General features: G+C 44.7%; 1 protein-coding gene across 10 annotated transcripts; it reads right to left on the bottom strand.

Moving 5' to 3' along the window:
• Positions 1-219: 219 nt before the first annotated feature.
• Positions 220-22691, bottom strand: Nfya (nuclear transcription factor Y subunit alpha). 10 transcript variants are annotated; one of them, XM_052191987.1, is made up of 10 exons: positions 22523-22691; positions 13521-13663; positions 12179-12262; positions 8644-8790; positions 7003-7134; positions 6725-6830; positions 5854-6020; positions 5390-5563; positions 4653-4754; positions 220-2683 (listed from the first exon to the last, which is right to left on the bottom strand). In XM_052191987.1, the coding sequence occupies exons 2-10, from the start codon at positions 13593-13595 to the stop codon at positions 2630-2632; spliced, it is 1041 nt and encodes a 346-aa protein (XP_052047947.1). In that variant the 5' UTR covers positions 13596-13663; positions 22523-22691; the 3' UTR covers positions 220-2629. The 10 variants fall into 10 exon arrangements, with proteins under 10 accessions (XP_052047947.1, XP_052047946.1, XP_052047949.1 ...); XM_052191986.1 differs by having other exon boundaries at positions 12176-12259; XM_052191989.1 differs by having other exon boundaries at positions 12179-12259.
• Positions 22692-22734: the final 43 nt, after the last annotated feature.

The raw sequence follows: 22734 nt of genomic DNA, 5'->3' as shown, positions 1-22734 counted from the left end.
TAAAAGTCACAACTTTAACATTGTGAATGAGTCTCCAGGCACAGGGCTTGCAGATTCCTCAGTTGTCATCCATACTGGGTGTGGGGCTGCACACCAGGTAAGGCAGGAAGATCTTGAGTTGGAGGGCAGCTTGAGTTCCATAGCCAGATCAGGTCTCAAACAACAGCGAAAGAGCCAGAAAACCAAACTAAAACAAACAAACACCAAAAATCAAGGCACTTTTTAGTATTTTTATAAATTTATTAAAAAAAGAAAAGCAATTGCAATGACATCAGTGATCACCTGTACTCCCCTACTAGGGGGGGCTGGGGAGTGGGGGTGGGGAGGAGAGACCTACAGAGTTGAGTCCCAAAGGAAAATCAAGACATTATTATCAGGCACCCTGTAGCCAGGAGAGGCTGTTGGTGCAGTGGTCTAGACACTGGCGTGTCCCATTACCAGTGCAATTAAAATATATACATTTACAGTTATCCTGCAACAGGAAGTAGAGTGCCCAGTAGACCAGCAGCCTACTCCTCCACTTGCTCTGTATCTTTGAAGCCATCACTACAATCACAAGAACAAGTCAAAAGAACTAAGTTAAACAAATAAACAAACAAAAATCAATCCAAGTAAGCCCCTCCGGCCTCTGTGGGCTATTCTTACACTGTGCCAGAATTAGAATGACCACACGGACAGGGCAGGGGCCAACTGCAATGCAGCCATAACGTGGAAACCCAAGCATCTGCATCAAAGGAAAGAAAACTCAAACTTGCCTTCCTCAAAATGAAACTAGAACAGTATGAGGTTAGGGTTATGTACAAACTTACAGACACAAATAAATAGCATTCTACAATTGCTGGCTGAAGCACTACAGTTAAGTCTGAGGAATCCCTGAAGCCTCCCCTTAGAATCCTCTCCACCTCAAAGGTAGACATTTCTCACGGCTTTCAGTAAAATCTGGAAGCTCACGTGAAGAGCCAGAAGTTTGTAGTGAGTTTACTAAAAAAGGATCAGCCCCTGACCTCTGGAAGCCAGGAGAAATGGCAAGATTCCTGGTAGTAGAAGAGATGGCTTACTTCATGCTTCTCCGATATTAAACTGGTCTCCCAGTGAGATTTCTTTATAAGGTTAAAGTCTTTCCCATCTTTAACACAGAACAAAGTCAAGGAGCCAGTTTCTAGACTTGACTGGTATTTTAGTCTTTGGAATGACTGCATTTGACTTTGATTGCAGAGAAGGCAGCCAAGTCTTCTGAGACATCAGCGTTGGTCTTTCCTCCCAGGCCTCAGCATCTACAGAGCTGGGGCTGGGGCTGGGGTATGTGTGTGTGTGGCTCAGTGGTAGAGTGCTTGTCCAGAAAACACATTTCTGGGGCCCAATTCCTGACCCTGCAGGAATCCTTACAGGCTGTAGTTGGTCCCTACAGCACTGATGCAGTGAGCAAACCTTGCTGCAAGGCCTACAGAGAAAGGAGAAAACAAGTGGAAACTGGCACCAAAGAATCAGCTGCCATGGGAAGAACATTCACCCTCTGGGTCAGCACCAGGCAGGGGTGAAGCACACGTCTCTCCTCCACTCTGCGCTCCAGCAGGGCTCCAGTCTGCATCCAGGACAGCTGGCTCAACAGTGATTCTTCAGCAATGTAAGGGTTCTTTTTTAGTGCACGTCAGGTGTCAGTGTGAATGTGACTTGGGTTCTTCAGCCTAAGAGCCATGCCTGGTATCCATCCACTGGAGAATCATGCTCCACAGCAGCACTTGGGCCGGCAGGGAACTTGCTCTCTAGATTGAAATGCACAGATCCTTCCATTTGCTACTTGCTGTCATAAAGCCCATGATTAAATATCCTAGGTTTGCCTCTGTTGAAGAACAACCGTGAATATCCTCAACACTTCAGCACAGATATTGTGAAGTTTTGTTCTCTACTCTCTAAACTGTCTCTAAAGTGGCCACAGCATGAACTATGACCCAGATGGCTGTTAACAGAAACAAGCAGACCACAGTCAAAGCTACAAATGTACCTTTTAGGTCCATCTATCCTTTTATCCTGAGTCCAAAATATCCTTTTTGTACTTTCTTGGCTGAAGTAAAAAAATACCAACCTAGCATGTGGGCAGACAGACTCTTACCAGCACAGGTCAGAAGGCTGCAGCTCAGTTGGTGCTCCAAGTCCTGACAGAAAGCTTCTTTGCTTGGGAGCCACAAGAGCGCAGTGTCTATGCATCAGGCAGCCCGACATCCCACCAGGGGATGGATGCTGTTGAGACTCCACAGGGAGGCAGGGGCTGTGGCTGCCTTGACTGAGGATCAGGCTGAGAAGGCTGCTCTCCCCCACTGCAATGGCTGATGGGCTGGCTTTACCACTCAACATTAAGTGCTGTGTTTATAATGCTGGGCTGGCAAATACCTCTTATCATCCAAATTTGCAAAAGGTCAGTATCCAACAGTCTGAAACAGGTCCTCAATGAAAGGGTGAGACAAAAGCTTGCCACTGCAGTTCATCAGCCATCACTGCAGCTGTAATACTGAGCTAAGTAGTGTCTGTCCTGAGAAAGGGCAGAGTGAGACTGTCGTCGCCCCACTGGAAGTCAGTCTGTTTCCAGACAGTGGAGAGGACCGTGAGTGATCAGCTCTGCCACCCTCTGTGGTTAGGAAACTCGGATGATCTGTGTCATGGCCTCTTCGTCAGCTTGATTTGGATCCTACAGAGAAAGACAGCACAACAGTACTTTACACCAGCAACAGGAGTCCCCGGCTCTCACAACTTATGTACTTGGGTGGCTACGACAAAACCCCAGAGCAAGCACAATGATATGCTGTAGTTTTGTGTCATTTTTATATATGATAATCTAAAAAAATGGAATCCCGATAGTATTCTCCACAGATGCAGATACAGATGAAAGGAGGCAGGGAACTTCCCAGGTCAACATGGAGATTCACAAGAGCCTTTAACACCACGGCCCACAGCTCGCAGTTCCGAATCACAGACGTGCCCAGATACCACTAAAAACCAAGGGTTGTCAAGATGTTTGCAGTGTGGTTCACTATGGAGGAGGAAACTACAGACTGCTGTGGGTAGACTATGAAAGCCTTCACTATCTGATACAGAACTGGAGGAATTCTATGCTGCTGAGAAGGGAGCCAGCAAAAGAATCCATGAACTCAACCAGCACTTCTGAGCATTTGCTCCAAGCTGGAGTCTTAAGTTAACCCCCAAACACTCCAGAACAAAACTTTCTATTTTAATGTAGCTTACTCTCCAGTAAATGAAAGCAATGTGGACCAAATAGAGAAAATCTCTTGTTGATTCTTATAAGATAAAGGATGAAATTAAGAGAAAATAAAAGAGTAAAAGAGCTCTGCTAGAGATGAGAACAGGCTAAAAGCTTCTCAGATCTAAGCCAGGCCTAAAAGAAAGGAAGGCAAAAGCTGTCTGTGGCGGCATGCTCCTGGACCCCAGCGCTTGGGAAACTGGGGCAGGAGTACTGCAAATCTGAGAATAGCCTAGCTACACAGAGAGAAGAAGTCATGGAAGTGATGGAGAAAAGAACATTACAGACTAGAAACTATAAAGACAAGGGACCACGCAGGAGAAAGAGAGAAATGGTAAACGGTGAGCAAATAAGAGCAAAGGAATCTAGACCCAGACACCCGCTTCCTGGCCATGGCTGAGACACACAGAGGATGAGAAAGCAAAGGCAGGATGAGGCCCGTGTGAGGCCTGCCCAGCACAGCCCTGAGACGTGGAAACCAGAAGGGAGGACAAGAGTGCGTGACAATGGATGTATTCATCTAGACCAAGAAAGAGGACTAGGCCAGGCTGACATCAGTAAGGACAGTATGATAAACAGATTCAATCATGTTTCAGAGACAAAACCAAAAGAACTTCAGAATTTGAATCACCTAAACTTTAACAGCTGGGCGGTAACAAGCCACTTGTTTAGGGAATAGACTAATGAACAAGCACTCCATTTTAAACATACAGATTCAGAAACATGTGAGAGATAATTAGTGACATTCTACTACCCAGGTTTGAATTCAGTTGATGGGTCTGTTTGTGGAAGAAGCAGGATTTGAACCCAAGGCCTCACATGCCAGGTCAAATACTTCGTACGACTGAGCTACAGTACTAGCCCTTTATGAGACAGTCTCACTAAATTAGCTGGTTGAGTATGTCTCTAGCCCAGGCGTGGCCTCACCTTGTTAACTTCTTGCCTCAGCTTCCAGAATAACTGGGATGCTGGACTGCACTTCCGGGCTGCCTCAGTTGTGTAAGGATGACCTTAGGCAAGCTACCTAAGGTCGCAAGAACTCCTATTCAACTGTGAAAAACGCTGATATGTGTACTCCTACTCTATGGACCTAGGTCGCCAGTCAGTTGAACAACAACAAATAAAAGTTTACTAGAATCCGTGGCACAAGAACTGCCCACACAGTATTAAATGTTACTCTAATACTATGCTAAAAGAAAGTAAAACTTTTCCTTTAAAAAGAACTGAGAAACCGAGAGTAAAAAAGGTGGGGTTGAAGCTTTCAGCCCTTCTAAAAGGAAAGGAAGCTAAGCAACAGATCTACCTGCTGTGGCGGAGTGGGTTTCTTCCTTAATGGAGGGTAGCTCTTTGCTGACAGAAAAGGCAAGCAACAGAGAAAGGACATATTCAATGTCCTTACCTGCATGTGGGGACTGTCCTTTTCTTTTGGAGAGAAGAAGCGGCCCCCTTCCCCACGCTTCCGTGCCATGGCGTGCCGATGCCGAGACTCATGGAGGTATTTCTAGAGAAGGGAAACAAGATCCCCCGTTGTTAGTGAACTCTAGCAGTAACCTACTGCAGATTCTTTCACCAAAGTTCAGGCAGTGCAATCCGAGCCAAGAGGTCAAGGAAAAATGAATGATGGACAAAGTACAGTCGCCCTGGCATCTAACCTGTTAGAATGTTAGGCTGACTGAACAGGAGGGAAAAGCAACGATCACGACTGCCCTCCTAACACTGCTTCAGGATCTGACCAAGGTTTGGTTGAGCAGATGGCAGCTCTGGAGGAGACCCCATTTCTATGCTATCTATAGGTATATTAGACTGTATCAGTGGATGCTGGCTAATGTGACAAAAGCAATCCTTTAAAATGAGAAGCTGCTTTCTTATTTCCTTGGTCCCTTGGCTAGAGCCCAACTGCCATTTCAAACTACAACCAACACATGAGCACCGCAGCCTTTAGACAAGTCCCGAGGACACATTTTCTCTGGACTTCTTTACTGTAGAAAGAGGAAAGTCTCTTGCTTTCAAGACACTTTGTCACTAGTCTTACAGTGAACCTTCCTGTACTCCAGTGTTTGGAAGGGACCAGGAAACACATATGCTTGATGCAGAACTGTGCTGCTTCCGGCTTAGCACTTCCCAAGGCGTACGCACCCTTCTTTCCTTTGGAATTTTCCCTTCTGCCTCTAGCTTAGCCCGTGCTTGTCTCCTCTTAAGGATGCGGTGATACTGTTTGGCATTCACATACAGGGGCTCTTCTTCCAGCATCTCCGCTCCAGGTAAAGGGATTCTTTGGATAGCAGGCACAGAGCCAGCTCCGGGTACCATCTGCATGAACAGGACATCAGACCTATTACTGGCATGAAAATTTTAAATAAAATTGAGCATTTACACCCATACTGCTCTATCTCCAGCATCTAGACTAGTTTGCTAACAGGTAGGCATCAGAATGAATTAGGCTTCCTGTGGATGTAGACCACTGCTGGTGCTTTAAAAATGTAGTTAGCTTCAAATCCAAAAGTTAACATCATAAGTGACTTCACAAGAGACACCAACTTGCAGCTCAAAGACAAAAGAACCCCACTGAAAGCTCCAGTGCCGGGAAACACTTTCCTTACCATGACCATTCCTCCTGAGTTGACCACATTCCCTGCCACTGGCAGCGTCACAGTGACAGTCCCTTGTCCACTGCTGGTTGTGTTGGTATTGGCTCCTGTCTGAACGATCTGTGCCCCTGCCAAACTGGCTGCTGGGATGGTGATCATGCCTGAAACAGGGACTGTAACTTTAAGAAAACAAAACATAAAACAAAAACAAAACAAAACAAAATAAAATAAACAGGTACACGGAACAGAAAGAAGGGGAAACGTTAGTCCCTTCCACCTGGCTCCTGTATACCCTCCTGGATAAACAGATATACACTAAAGAAAGCAAGCATCTTCTACTGCTTCACTGGATTCCGCTAAGTAGTCCGTGTAAGTTCATTTTTAGAAGTTTAACAGTCTAGGACCCAATTCCAAATAAATTATACTTCCATCTACCACCACTGAATCTGGCTGAGATAGCCTTTCTAGACTTAGCTTCTAAAGCATTTAAGTCTACTTTGAGCATGTTTTCCCTGAAGCCAAGTCTAGATTTCTCACAGGAGATCCTGTCTTTTACTCATCTTTTCCTAGGGTGTACTTCTCTAAGGCTCTGCACTCTATATGGTGTTTAGATCTTCTTAGCTAGACTAAGGTTTTGAGACGTTCTTGACTCTTAAGTAAACACCTATATGAATAGATTTAGAGGCCCAAAGTGAAAAGGAAGGAACTCTAGTCACCAAGCAGCATCAGGTTGGTCTTATGTGGCTGGCAAACAGTGCAGATGTGGTGGAAATCCTGTTGTTTAAACATGACAAGGACTTCATAATGATTTTGAAGCACTCTCAGGTACTCAAAGGCTAAAACTAATGCCCTGAAAAGTGCCACTGCAATAGTGGCAGCTTACCTTGCTGAAGAATTGTGCCATCTGCATTAACTGGCTGGTAAACAATAGTTTGCCCTTCAGCAGTCTGGGCCACTTGCTGTCCCTGAACAGCAATCTGTTGCTGTGTCTGTAGAAAACAATGACATATTAACAGATGCCAGAGACCCACACAGACCCCACTGTAATGATGTTCTTCACATTCACAATCTATGTGCTCCACAATCTGGTGGAACCAGGTGGCTTGCAGTTCCACCCTTCCACACCAGCTGTACTGATGCTAGAGCAGCGAGCAGACTCACCTGAGTCTGGCCAGCGGTGACTGCAGTCTGGGGCTGCTGAATGATGATCTGCTGGGTTTGGCCTTGCTGGCCTTGCACCTGCACAGCCTGTCCACCCTGGATCTGGATCTGTCCAGGCGGCACCAACTGTATCTGTGGAGGAGAATACACAAAAAGCTTGGCACCATATTGATACCACTCTTTTGGTTCCTTATTTGTTTTTGCTTTTTATTTTAGGTGTATAGGTATTTTGCCTGCATGTATATGTGTACCATATGTGTGCCTGGTGTCCAGAAGCCAGAAGAGGGAGTTGGAGCACCTGGAACTATAGTTACAGGTGGCTGTGACCACTAGGTGGTGCTGGGAATTAAATCTGGATTCTCTAGAGCAGATAGTGTTCTCAACTGATGAGCCATCTCTCCATCCTCACTCTGGTTTCTGAAAATTAGCTGAATAAATTCCACTAGAGATCAAGAAATACCCAGAGGAATATGCCTGTAATTCTACAGCTTGGGAGGCAGAGGCAGAATTATCAGGAATTCAAGGCCAGGCTTAGGAACATAAAAGTGTCCCTTTAAAAAATAATCGTTGGTGGCATGATTATTTTTTTAAAGTATATTTACTTAAACATACTCTGAGGTACTGTATCAATGATTAAAACAACTTATAAAATATATTCTTTCCAAGTTAAATGCTAAGCTGATGGTAGTGAAAGCAACACTTTGATGAGGTCCGTGATAGAGATCAGCTGTCAAGACTTCCGAGTCACAGAAATTGAAATGTATGACCATCCATTTGACTGGATATAAAAATCACATGAAAACAAACACTGGGCATGCCTGTTGAAGGAGTTTCTAGATTAACAGAGGTGGCATCCTGAACTCAGAGTTCTCACTGGCTTTGTAAGCATCTGTCACTGTTCCTTTGACCTTCTGGAGCATTCCTATATCTAGCAGCCTGAGAGGTCACTCTCAGAAAGGTGAGTCTGTGAAGGGCATGCCTAGAGCCTCAGGTCCCCACCCCTCTCCAGCTGACCGACCGACCAACGGCTGGTAGGAGGGAAAGGGGAGGAAAGCAGCCCATGGACCTTTCTGTTGGGCTACACATTGCCCAAGTTTTCTTATGCTACTTAACTCACAATTAAAATTGCTGGCAGCTGACTAGGTGAGCAAACCCACCTGTTTCCACCGCATTACTCTGCTCCAGTTATGTAGTACTACTGAACGACAAAGGTAGAAAGGCTAAGCACAAAATAAGAGGTAGGACTCAAGGAAAAGCAGCTGAGTTTTGGTTTTGGTTTTTTGTCTTTTTTGATAGCAATTTCTTCTTCAAAACGTCTGCTCTGCAGGCTAGGGAGACAGCTCAGAGGTAAGGCATGTGGTGCAGAGCACAAGGGTCTGACTGGACCCTTGGCAATCATAGGAATGCACGGCAGGACAGTTTACATCTGCAGCCCTGGTGCAGAGGACAGACTTGTGGGGGGGCAGACACCAGTGGACTCCCAGACTACCCAGTTAGTAAAAGACCATGTCTCAAAAACTAAGGTGAAGATACCCGGCCTTGCATGTATGTACAAATCTGTACACATATGAATATATACATGATCTACACTCATACCAGACTTCTAATGTACAACCTAAACACTTTAAAAACAGCACTCACCTGCTGTAAACCCTGTGTTCCAGACACAGGTACTTGCATGATAGTTTGGCCTTGTCCCCCAGGCACAGCCTGCACCATGATGGGTTGGCCAGTTGATGTAATAAGCTGGCCTCCACTGACTTGCACCATTAATGGTTGCCCTTGGACCTAGAAAGAAATAAAATAACAATGAAATAGTGTAAGATACAAGCAGCTTCACCAAGACAATCAATCACTGCAACTCTCCTGCTGCCTGCAAGAGGGGAGGCAAGGCAGATTTAGTCAAGTCAGTCACCTGCCTCTCTGCCAGGGTTATGTAGTGCTAGTTGGCCTTGAACTTAGATATCCTGTCTCTGCCTCCCAAGTTCAGAGACTAAATCCTGGCCCAAGACAGTATTTTTAAACTCTAATATTTCTATATTCTCTGCCTGTGTGTGTGTGTGTGTCTGTCTGTGTGGTATGTGCATATGCTACTGAGAGTGGGACGTCAGATCCCCCTGGAGCTTGACTTACAGGTGATTAAGAGCTGTCTGACATGGTGCCGACTGAAATCAGACCCTCGATTAAGTGCCAAGCTGGATATTCGAAGGTCAAACCTATCTACAGTCTGGAAAATTCCAACAGATGGAAGGCATTCATCACCAAACACAGGCTGAATCCAAGAAAGCAGCCTAGTTACCAGAACTGTTTGCCTGCTTGAGCTGATCCTCAGGACTGGTTCTGGTAAAGGCTAGAGAAACAGTGGTGAGGGGCTGGGGCTGGGGCTGGGATGGGAATGGAACACAGGCCTAGCTTCACATCTGGATAGGAAGCCCGCTTGGAGCTTCCTCCGGGCCCTGAAGCAAAAGTGAATTATAAACATTCACTTCTAATCTTCTCTGAGGATTCCAGGAATGACTGTTATTTAGAGTCTACCACTAAAAACTTGCAGAACAGGAAGCTGAGGCAGGAGCAGCATGGGTTTTAGGACAGAATGGACTGCAGTTAGTTCCAGGTAAGCCTAATGAGACCCCGCTTCAAAGCAAACAAAGCCAAGACGGGTCAGAAACATTTTCCAGCCTGTTTGTGATCATCAAGGTAGAGTTCTTCAAACTGCATCGTAAACATTTGCATAGTTGTTCTAATTATCAGAAGCAATGAAACCCTGAAATCAGACAGCTACGGTGTGCAAATAGAATGTCCAATTTTTAAGTCTTCTGTACCAATACACTCTAAAAAGGAAGCCAATGCAATGCTCAGTCGCATACTGAAATGAACCCCAGTGTGAATCTCAAGAAAGTCTTTCAGAGGCCCAGACAGAAGTTGCTTTGGACTGAGGAGTAGCAGGACAAAGCCGAAACTCCCTTGTAGAGCGTGTCTCTGCTCGAAGGAATGATATGTAACAGAACAGACTGGCACACTCATCCTTAGTCCCAGCAGAAGTCAATTTCAACAGCATCAACCACCTGTGCAGTCACCGTGTCCTGGATGTGAAGGTGGCGAGGCTCTCCACTACTCTCCATCAGTACCATCAGCCCAACCTCAGGGAGAAACTCATGACTTTGAAGACTTTATGGCTTATTTATTCACATTCTCTCCTCTTAAGTTTCCATAAATCTCCTTTGCTGCACCAATGCTATTTTGTGCTTTGTTAGGAAATGTTTCCAGGAGCTTTATGGTGGAGAAAGAGAAAGAATTATTTGAATTCTCTAACATGACAAGCTCATAAGAAGACCTCATTACTTCCACTTCTCTTCAGTGCAATCTTAATCTACGTAAGCTGACACAGCTGTGTTGTTATAGTGCACTGGAAGGCTCTGCAGTTCTTGATGTCAAAGTGGAAGCCAGAAGCTGACATTGGATGCTGTCTTCTACTCTTGCTACCTTGTTTTGAGAAAGTCTCCTGGAGCTCCCTGCCCCAGGTTCGGCCTGTTTCTGCCTCCCAGTGCTGGGGTTACAGGACAAACCTACATATTTTTAAATGACTTCTATGGATTCAAACTTAGTCTTCACACTTGTATAACAAATAGAGCACACTGAGCCTCAGTCCCCAAAGTTGACACAAATTTAAAACCACTTACTTACTTTTCTGGTTATCCATCATCTCTGCCCATCCCCCACCCCTCCCACACTAACATGCTATATACACATGCGATAAAGGATTTGAGACTGAGGAGCTCACATGTCTACAACAAATGATCACAAGGACTCATGCACGAGACAACAAGCCACGTAGTTAAGAGCATGGCACATCCCCATTCCCGCAATGGTTAATGACAATCCAGACACCACTTCACGTGTTAAAAAGATGAAACAAGCAGGAACAGAGAGCTGCTGCTCTCCGATACTCAAGCTCTGCAGGAAGACAAATGAGCTTCCTTTAATATATGTGTAGAACTGGTTGTGTGTCATCACCAAACACTACTAAGTGGCAGGGTTGGGACAGGCTGAGAGGGGCAAGGCGCTTATAGCAATGGCTCTCAACTGGTGGGTTGCAACCCTTTGGGGACTGAAAGGTCCTCTCACAGGGGCTGCCTAAGACCATCAGAAACATGGACATTCACATTATTAATTCATAACAGTAGCAAAATTACATTATGAAGTAGCGATGAAAATAATGTTGTGGTTGGGAGTCCCACCTTGAGGAACTGTGTTAATGGGCTGCTGCCATCAGGCAGGTTGAAACCCCCTGACTTACAGGAAAGGGTAGTTACCTGCAGAAGGGTCTCAGCAACATTCTCAATAAATGGAGATGCCAGATGACTCTGGAGACCCCTGCTAAGTCAACCCAATTCAGCAGAGGAAGAAAGGGTATCTGAGTCTTGCCAATTTCTCAAAACCTTTAGTTCTTAATGGACCCAGAAAAGACCAATGCTGTTACTTTTTTCACAGGAATTTAGAATATTTAACAAGCATACATAATACTGAAGAACAGCATTGGTTAACTCTAGTTTTTTTTTTTTTTTTTTTTTTTAAAGCATATCAATGTAACAAGTAATAGCTTTTTGTTTTGTCCTAAACTCTCATTCCCCTGCCTCCATATCCCAACTCCTGGACAAGACACATGCATCACCATGTGCTGTGTTGCCACAGAGCTATGCAATCATCTGTACAGAGCTTATAATGAGACACGAGAGGTATGGGATTTTAAGAGAAACCTTGCTTAGGGCAATGGCTATTCAGTAGCCAAGTTGTACTTTTAGCAAAAACCCTTTAGGGTTAGGGTTTTGGTCTCCCCATGTGTGCACTCCCTTTTCCAGTGTAACACAATTCATGAAACTCTGACATGTACCTGAATTGGGAGCTGAGGACTGAGTAAGATCTGAAGCCACCTGTAGAATTTATTCCTATTGCTTCCCAGTCTTTCTAAAACAACACACTTAGTGCATACTTCTGAGAAATGACACAACAGTCACTACATGCCTTGGCATGGAACACTGACATATTGGTCTCATAGACAGGTTAGCAGCACAAAAGGCATGCGACTTTGCCATTCAATTTGAGATCCAAACACAAACAGTAGCAGACAGGCAGCGTTCATGCATCGCTCACAGAGAATCAGAGAGGGCACCACTACCTGGAGGGTCTGGACTTGCTGGCCTGAGGCGGATGCCACCTGGGCCTCAGTCTGCAGCTGGACAGCAGTGACACCACCCTGCTGCTGAGAACAGGAAGAGGAAGAGCTTGAAATGTATCAGGATGGAAATGTACAGCTCAAGATAGCAGATCACTCTCAGGGAGAAGAACGGACGGGGGCCTCTAAAGCACCTCATCCCGCACAGGAACTTTCAAAGGTGTGGACTCATATTCAAGCTGTCATGCTGCCAGAGCTGTCCCTAGAGTGGACTCACAACACACTTCTATGACTTAAAACACAAAGATTTATAGTGCAGTCGTCCCTAGGAATTTTTTCCTTCTGCTAGACATGTATGTTAGGATCTCTTTATTTCCTTACGGTCCCAAGAACAAAACTACCAGGTTTTAAAGCCTTGAAACTACAATGAAGAGTTTCTGGGGCTTTAATGCGTCACCATGGAGGAAGGAACTAGCCATGGTGATTAGCTCAGGAGGCTACTGCTTTTACATCCGCAAATGAAGATTTATTTCCAACCAACTGACTGCTTTAGAGGCAATGTTTTCAGAAAGTCAACCTTATTTCCTATCTTGGGGAAGTCCTCACAGAAGAGAGACCCACCAACAAGGTTCTGTCTGTAGTTAGAAGGCCCCTTTCCAAGATCTACTCTCTAAGGCACTTCAGGAAGCCAGCATGCTCAGCCTCTCTCCCCTTTCATGCAGAGTAGCCGCTCTCCCTGTCAGTGGCCAGGAACTCACCATCACTCCGCCCCTCACCCTCCTTGCTGATCTGTACTAGTGAGCCTCTGTTCTCAGGAGAAAACACAGGAGGGCAACAGCCTTGGCCTATAATCACATAGAAACAATGTCTTTTTCTCCAAAATGCAGGTGTAGGGGTGTGTGTGTGTGTGTGTGTTGTGTGTGTGTGTGTGTGTGGTGGGTATTCCCCAATATGAATCCAGGTAAAAGCCTCAAAAATGGCTCCTGTGCTTTATCCACAGAGTAGCACCTAAATATAGTCTAATATTAAACCACAACTGTTGAGAATTAATTCTGAACAGACTGGCTGGAATCTGACAATTGTCTGATTCCAAGGGAAATAAGCAGACTTAATGCAGAGAAAAGCAGGGCAGGTGTCATTTCAATGAGCTAAATAAAAGCAGGCAATCTACTCTAAAGTGATTTCATAAAGAACAAGTACCAGGTGGTAACAGACTGATTCATAGCACAGCACCAGTCATGAGACTGAGGAGTTCCTAAGGTCTGACACGAGGTCTAAGTCCTTCCACAGAGGATTCCATACACTCTGTGGTATTGTAATGATCAAAGTACACTTTCTCCCTTACCTGCTGCTGAATCTGGCCAGCCTGCACCACAATCTGCTCTGTGGAACTATTGCTGTTTGTCGTATACTGCTCCATGGCCCGGCCAAGTTAAGAGTCCTGAAGCTTCACTCTACAGATCCCAAGCAGCTGCCAGGTAGGGACGCCTATTAGAAAAGGAAGGAAAAAAAACCTAAAATGAGTCAATTAGAAAAGGCCCTCTGAAGATACTTAGCGCGCGCGCACACACACACACACACACACACACACAATTATTTGAAGTATTTACAATATAAAAGAACACCAGGAGAAGCTCATCATTCTTTTGGTTTTTTTTTTTTTTATTTAAATAAGAGGGTTCATGGCACAGTCTTTTAAAACTATCATTGTCAGGCTAGTAGTGGGAAACCGCAATTCCAGTACTGGAGAGGCTGAGGCAAGGAGGCTGAAGTTTGAGCCAGGTTGAGCTACACAAAGGGACTCCCTCAGAGACTAACCAACAGACAAGTCACAGTATTTTATTTTCACTTTCACTGTGAGAGTATGTGATGTTGAAAAGTACATTTTCACAGCACAGTGGCCAAGACATAGAGAATGAATACTCTGAGTGGCCAGGGCAAGATCTAGTCCTCAATAACAAACACTCTTCACAATAACCCACTTCTAACTAGGCCTCACTTACCAATAATAGTATCATATAAATCCACCCCATCAGAGCCCTCAGGATGTAAGGCCCCTCCTACAAACAGCATCCTCACAGACAAGCCCAGCTGTGCCTTATTTCCTGTTTCTTAACCCAATTAAGCTGATAAAACTGACCACCTTTCAGTATTGCCAGAATAACACTTAGAAACACTGTCTGGCCAGCTCTTGTTGCAAGCCTACTTTCAAGGCAGTGGGTCTATGTCAGAGAATTGGTATACACACGTGGTTCCAAACATGCTACTCTCTTGGGCCACATATATCATAAGCCACCTCAGGCTGGAGGTTTGTCACTAAGTAGTTCAAATATTTTTGCTTTATCAAAATCTCCACTCTACTGGGCCTGGGGGGGGGGCGAGGTCTTATGCTTAGAATCCCATCACTTGGCAAACAGAAGATGAGGACCACCGGTGACGGGCCAGCCTGGGTTACACAGTAAGTTCAGGACAACCTATACTTGAGTGAGAGATACTTTGCCTATATATGAACTCCACCTTACAGAATCATGTCTATTAAAAACCAAACAAACCCCCCAAAATTCCTGTGCACAGTGATGCAGGCCTTAAACTCAGCAGATAGATCTGAATTCAAGTCTCTGCTGGGAGTTTGTTCCAGGCCAGCCAGAGCTACATAGTGAGACCCTGTTTCAAACTCCATTAAATAGCACCAAGTAGGAACATTCTAGCAAAGCTTTGGGAATTGTGCTATAATCCAATGAAACGGTATCACTGAGAGCAGGCATTTAAAACTTGATAAAGCACAGCCTGTTTCCACGGGGTGTACCAATACCTGCACGGGCTATTTAAAACCTGGTTTACTATCAAATCCCATCTATACTATTCTCTGCATATTTACCCTGCAGTAAAGCCTAAATAGTGAGCCCAAATGAACCTTTTCTTGGTTGGCTACTTCAGGTTGTTTCTTAGAAACTGAAAGGTATTGTCTTAGTCAGGGTTTCCATTCCTGTACAAAACATCATGACCAAGAAGTAAGTTGGGGAGGAAAGAGTTTGTTCAGCTTACACTTCCATAGTTCATCACCAAAGATAATCAGGATCTGAACCCAAGCAGGTCAGGAAGCAGGAGCTGATGCAGAGGCCATGAAGGGATGTTCCTTACTGGCTTGCTTCCCCTGGCTTGCTCAGTTTGCTTTCTAAAAGAATCCAAGACCAGGGATGGCACCACCCACAATGGGCCCTCCCACCCTTGATCACTAATTGAGAAAATGCCCTACAGCAGCTGGCTCTCGTGGAGGCATTTCCTCAAGGGAGGCTCGCTCCTTTTTCTTTCTGTGATAACTCCAGCTTGTGTCAAGTTGACACACAAAACCAGCCAGTACAGGTACCTAACAATATTCAAGTGTGTGCCTAAACACTGACATATAAAACTTCTTTTATGTTTTACTATGCTTTCTTCAAAACCTCTTCTACCCATCTTGTGGCCCCATTTCTAGGTATACAATCTCTAGCCACACAAACATCTACTTACCCACTACCACAGAAGTAAAGCTAGGACTGCCTATGCCCTAGGGAAAAACACATGTGTTTTTTGAGTTTGACTTATTTTGCTTAATGTAACATGCATTAGTCAGGGTTCTCTGGAGGAAGAGAATAGAATAAATCCATGTATCTATATGTGGAGGAGATTAGACTGACTTACAGGCTGTGGTTCTGCTAGTTCAACAACGATTGCCTATCAACAGAAAGTCCAAGAATCCAGCAATTGTTCATCCATGAAGTTGAATGTCTCAACTGGCCTTCAGTATAGGTCAGGAACCTGCAGAAGCAGGCCTTATGCTAGTGAAGAAGCAAGAGCAAGCAGGCTAAGACCCAGTGAGAAAGTTTCTTTCTTCCATGTCCTTTATATAAATTACCACCAGCAGAGGATGTGGCCCAAAAATCTTTTCCTATCTCAAAAGATCTAGATTAAAGATGTGTCTTCCCTCTTCAAATGATTCCAATCAAGAAAAATTCCTCTCAGGTGTGCATAGTTCTTGGGTTTTAGTTAAGTCTAGATGTGGTCAAGTTGACAACCAAGAACAGCCATCACCTAAAACTTTCCAGATTTACAGTTTTCTTGCAAATTTCATTTTTTATGGCTGTATAGAATTCCACTTTACGTATGCATGGCATTTGCATTATCCATTCTGTTGATAACATCTAGGTTGGTTTTGTTATTGTGAGTAGAGCAGAGAGCAAGTACTTCTGAGTAGCATAGAATCGGAAGGTTCTCTATTTGAGAAACCTCTGCATTCATTTCTACAAACTAACAATGTAAATAACTAAGACTCCTCTTCCCTACAGCCTCAGCAGCATTTGTTGGTCTTTATTTTCTAGATTAGAGCTGTTTTGGGCTCCACCCTACTTGGGTAGGGAGGTGAGGTGGAGTAAATTTTAATTTGCATGGGCCTGGTGGAAAAGGATTCTGGTCACTTTTAAAAATGCTGCCCTTTGTGTCCTTCTAAGAACTGCAGAACCTATCTCAAGACTGGCAGTTCCCGTCTTCTGGTGTTTGCAGTTCTGGCAAGACAGCTCAGTTGGTAAAGTACTTGCCTCACAAGCAGGACCTGAGCTTGATCCCAGAATGCCCTTAACACTGGGTGTGCTGGCCAGTTTATAAGGCCAGAGTGGGGAGGCAGAGACGGCACAACTTCTGGGCCTCCAGTTCAGCCCAATTGGTGAGCCCCCAAAACAATAAGAGACCTTGTCTCAAAGGAGGGCAGTTATCCAGAGGATGAGTGGTTTCCTTCAACACACAAACACACTAATGGTAGGTCAGCAAAAACTGGATTCTGGAGACTATTTACTTTGCTAAAAAAAATCCTAATTTCACAAAACCCCATTTGTCAATTCTTAAGACTATTTCCAGGGTTAATGCGGCCCTTTTCAGAAAGTTCACATCCTTTTCTGCCACGCCACCCTGGAAAAGCCTGATCTTGTCTTATCTCACAAGCCAAGCAAGGTGAGAATTGATCAGTCAGTCCTCAGTACTTGGATGGGAGTGTTCTTTTCTAGGTCTATATCTTAAGTGTTTTCCTCCAGTAGTAACTTACTCTTATAGTGTTAAAAAATGAGTTTGTGGAGCGATGAACCAGCATTTAATTTGGCAGATGGTAATTATAGAGTCTAAGTAGTAGGTACATGGATATTCATCATAATATTTTTTCAACTTCACTGTATGAAAATTGCTACATTATAATGTAGGGGGGAAATAGTCAATAAAAAATAATCAGGCTAATTATCTGTAACCAAAATAGACCACTATGCCTTTATTGTGGGTTCCAATGGACTACTCAACAGATTTCTGGCTCTGACTTGAACTAACAAAGACTTGCAAAGGGAAGATATGAATGGCAACATAACTAAATTTAATCACTACCTCATTATCAATATATTCCAACTTGATTGCTACTTTACTAGCCATGTGTTCACTGTATAAAACAATGGTTTTTATCTATATGTTTTAACAATATACATAACCTGTCTGGACTACTGTGATCCCATTTTTCACTTTACAAATAATCCTTTCTTGTCTTTATTTAGATTATGCGTATGAGAACATATTTGCTATTTGTCTTTCTGCATATACTTTCTTTGCCTTACTATAAAGCTCCATCCAGTACCATCCATTTTCTTCCAAACAACATAATGTATAATACATTGAACATACACACACGTTTTTCTTTACCAGTTCACTCACTGATGGGCACCTACAGATTCCCTAACTTGGTGGTGAAGGCACAGCAATTAAGTGCAGTGTCTTTAGTATATGTTGACTTTAGTTTCTTCAGGTGTGCTCCCAAGACGATATAGCAGGATCATATAGTGGTGGGATTTTTCTTTGTGTGTGTGTGTGTGTGTGTGTGTGTGTGTGGTGCCTATGTGATGGCTTTTCTTGGTGTCAACTTGATACATCTGGTATACGCTAAAACCCAAGCAGCTGGGCACACCTATGAGTAATTTTTCTAAGCTAAATCATTTGATGTGGGAGGGCCCACTTTAATCTGGCTACACCTGGTGACAGCCCATATAAAGGGACTGGAATAAGGAAGTGTTTACCATTTGTCTGCTTGCCCTTGCTGGCAAGCTCATTCTTTCACTGGCTGTACAGCCCAGTACTTCTGGCAATATAGTGAAGACCAGCTGAAACTGAAATATCCAGCCTCATGAACAACTAGATTCTTGGCCTTTCTGTTGGTAGAAAGCCATTGCTGAACTAGTTGGATTACTTGTAAACCACCTTAATCAATCAATCCCTCCCTCCCCCACCCTCAGGCCAGTCTCTTTTCTATTCCTAGAGAACCATGACTAACACACCAACTTCCATAGACTCTATAGTGGTAGAAATGACTTATATTCCAACCCATGATGCTTAAGAGCTATTTTCATCCTCACCAGCACTCTTATTTTCTTGATGACAGCTATTCTGACTGGTGTGAGAAGGAATTACATAGTTTTGATCTGCATTTTCCTGATGGCTCAGTATGCTATTTTTAAATACATCTACAGGCCATTTGTATTCTTTTGAGAACTAACCTATTTGCTTGTTTATAGCTTATTTTGTCTGTAATTTCTGAGCTCTTTCTATATTCTGAATATTAATTCCCCTGGCTAAGTTTGCAGATTTTTACACCATCCTTTTTGAGCCAGTTGACTGAGCTGGTTCTTGAGACTCCAGGTCCAATATGGTAAATCAGCCGAACTAAGTGGCTCCACTAGGGAAACCATGTTCCCTAGGGGGCGTGAGGGTACTGACAGGTGTCCAGGCTGTCCTCAAACTCAGAGATGCACAGACTCTGCCTTCTGAGTGCTGTACTACCACAGTGTCTAACAATGTATCTGTCTCCAGACTAATACATTAAGGCTACAATATAAACAAGCATGGCCCCATGATAAACTCTGATAACAGTAACCTAGACAGAAGAGTTTCTTGAGCCTGAGGGAGGGAGGTGGGGGAGACTGAATAGATGAGCTAGATCTATGACCGTTCTGAGGATGACCAAAGTTCTTTTTCTCAAGTGGGGACTGTACAGGTGTGAAGAGCTTTAAAAACTCACCAAAATACATACATATACAATGATTACATTTTGATGTTAAAAAAAAAAGATATTAGCATCCTCTGTATTTCAACACTTCCACTAACTTCAAGACTCTTCTATAAAGCTTTCTTCTTGGCTAAATTTCCTAAATCTGCATCTTATCAGATTAAATGCAGAATGGAACTTGAAGTGGGCAAGAGGGCTGGAATGGCTGTAAGGAACATTTGGATCAGACTCATTTATCTTGCTGATACAAATGTTCCTCCACTCTCAGGCCATTGAGACCTACTGTGCTTTGAAGGGTAAGAGCAGAGGCAGCTTCAAAGCCAGCAGTCATTCCACATTGATGAGCGAGCACAACCCTCAGGCTGCCCATGGTGCCTGCTTCTTGGCTCCAGTACAGCTACATGCACCTTCCTTCCTCAACCTCAGCCAGCAGAACTGTGACACAACCTGACACACTTCCTTTCCTCAAGCTTTCTTTGCCCAAGTTTATGACAGAATTGAGCCAGCTGGATTTAGACTTTCTAGCTCTTCCACAAATTTGTGAATGTGTTTTTTAAAGTGAGAATATGAATGAATATGAATGAGAATGGATTTATTCTGGCCTGAGACATTCTCTTTCTGTAGCATTTCCTGCCCATCTACATGGCACAGATGCAGTTGGCCACCACTTAGAAAGCTAACCTGAGGATATCCAAAAGCTGAAATGCCCAGAAATGCTACAATAAACATATGATCACCACAGTCCATCTGACTTGACAATCACAAGCTACCACCAGACTAGGACCTTTGAAGGCTCCAAATTTGCTCATTTTTCTCCACTAATGATGTATCATGAATTAAATAATAAAACAAGATTCTAACTTCAAAGAAGCTTTTAAGTCTAAAAAGGAGCAAAAATGTATATTAGACTCCTAAAGGGAAATACAGTAAATGGAGTTTGGGGGACAGAGGCTTTTCCACTGGGGACAAACCAGGAAAACACTAGGAAAGGCGTCATGTGAATTAGATTTAAATGTGATATCTCATTTAGATGATGTTAGTCTTGGGTGAAATATTTAAAACAAAGGGAAACTGTTTAGGCTGTGTCTAGAGAAAGGGACTTTTTCTTAAAATGCAGATGCAGAGGAACCAGTGGAGGCTCCACAGGCTTGAGTCAGTGACCAAAGGATAACTGCTTTTGTCCACAAAAACATTAGGCAGTTTTGAAGTGGACAGATGTATCCATTTTTAAAATACCCACCAAAGTCAGAACACCCAGTCCAAAGACAAGACATATATTCTTAAAAAGACTGAAGCTGTGTGGTGCAGTTCATTTACTATTGCAAATGTAAGAAATAAGGTGTGCTGGCTAGTATTTTTGCCACCGTGACATAAGCTAGGGTCTTCCAAACCGGGCAAGCATCAACTGTGAGAATGCCCCCTTAAGACTGGCAAGCTACTGGGGCATTTTATTCAGTGTGGGAGGGCCCAAACCTATAGGTGGTAGGGCAAGGGACCCAAGCTTAAGAAAGGCTGTAAAAGCCATGAAGAACAAGCCAGTAAACAGCACCCTTCTATGGCTTCTGCTTCAATTCTGATCTTTACTTCCCTTCACGATGGAAAATGAAATAAACCTCCCAAGTTCCTTTTGGTGTGGTGCTTATAGCAATAAAAAACAAACAAACAAACAAACAAACAAAAACCCCAAAAACTAGAACACACGAGAAACTAGAAAACAATTTAAAGAAACCTGAGAATACAAGCTGTTTTGGTTTGGAAGGTGCACTGGATTCGTTTTCCCAGCCGAGTTCAGCAAATGTGACTTAAGAAACCACACACAGAAAATCGGCTCTCAGCTTCACTAGGACTAAAAAATAATTTTTCTTTCAGGTAAAAAATTCAGCTCTTATTATGGGGTAGAATTCTCAGGTTAGCAACCTTTTCTCCCAAAGTTAGGGGAGGAATCCACTCTAGATCACTTTTAATCTCCAGTCAAAACTGTTTTCAAAAAATTCCTTTGTAAGACCTGCAAAGGTTTTTACATACTGGACTTTCCCGCCTAAACTCAGTACTACTGGCCCGTTCTGCGTCCAACTACACTATCTGTTCCAGTTAATTCTTTTCAGTCTTTCTTCCCTGAGAACATTATCCTTCAACACCCAATCAAAAGTGTGGCGATGAAAATAGGCTTCCTCATGCAAACAGCACTTTTCGTTACTGGATTAGATCCCTATGAAACACTAACACCAATCAATCTCCACCGAGCAGGCAAGGCTCCTACCCCTATTCTCTCCCCGCTTGCAGCACTTGGGGTGATGCCCGCCAAAGATTAATAGCTAGCAGCCCTTGGGAGACTTCCTTTCTCCCGAAGGGGGAAAGAAAATCTAAGCATGTGTACGTTTTTTAACACCAATTAAGAAAACGTTCGCGCGGGATTTCAAAGTGTATTAGAACAAATAGACACAAGCGGGCTGAGCCATTGAGTGGAGACTGACACAAAAAAAGATTAAAAGGAAAACAAAACCAGAGAGTATCCAAGAGAAAGATCAAGGGAGGAGACAGGGATAATAGAAACTGCGAGATGTGTGCCCCCAATCATCAAGAATGCACAAGGTTATCAGTTCTGCAACAGCAAGGTTTCAGACACCGAGACACAGAGCAAAAAGAGGAAGGGCGCTTGGTTGGGCTCCAGCACGGAGGTGTGCCGGCACCGCAGGCTGAGCGGGGAGGAAATGACGAGCCAGAAAGGGGTGGTAACGGCGCCGGCCCGGGAGCCCCGGTGGCGGGCCGAGAGGAGGGGCGCGGCGGGCGCGCCAACGGCCCCGGGGTGGGTCTTGGAGGCCGCGCCGCGCGTCTCCGCCTGGCCTCGCTCCGGGTCTGTAGTCCTAACTGTGCACAGCTCAGGGTACACGGGCCTCGTCGGGGCCCGGAACGTGGGTACACAAGAGCCGTAGGATGAGGCTGGAACGACATGAGGAAACTGCCACGGCCCGTGGCTGGGCGGCCGGCCACTTGACCTCCCGGGACCGAGGATCGGGAGCAAGCGGCGCATCTGCCACCGGCACCCGGAGACGATCCAGATCCCGAAAAGCCTGGCTCCAGGGCGCCATCCCAACGCTGGACGGCCCCTATAGGCCTCCATAAACTCCGAGCCGGGGCTGCAGGCTACTCAGCTCGGGCAGCCTCGGCTCGACTCCCGGGCTCGACGGACGCCTGGGCCTCTCCTGAGTGGTCAGCGAGACCCGCCAATAGGGGCGCTGGGGCCGGCTCTGGGCCGCTGGATATTGGCTCCTCATACTCACCGTGCCTCGCTCCCCCGGTTCGCTGCCCGCGCTGATTGGCTCCAGTACCGGACCCCGAAACCCAATCAGAGGCTCCAGCCGCCGCCGCCGCCGCCACTGCCGCTGCCTCGCAAAATGGCGAATCTGAACAAAGGGGAATCGGGCCTCCCTCCAACCGCCTTCGCGCAAGCGCCTTCGAGACCACGCCCCATAACCCCGGCCAGCCTGGCCCC

The sequence above is a fragment of the Apodemus sylvaticus genome, chromosome 9, assembly GCF_947179515.1.
Source record: "Apodemus sylvaticus chromosome 9, mApoSyl1.1, whole genome shotgun sequence".
Classification (NCBI taxonomy): domain Eukaryota; kingdom Metazoa; phylum Chordata; class Mammalia; order Rodentia; family Muridae; genus Apodemus; species Apodemus sylvaticus.
The sequence above is the reverse complement of the archived record's forward strand: the minus strand, read 5'-3'. Positions and strand labels throughout refer to the sequence as shown.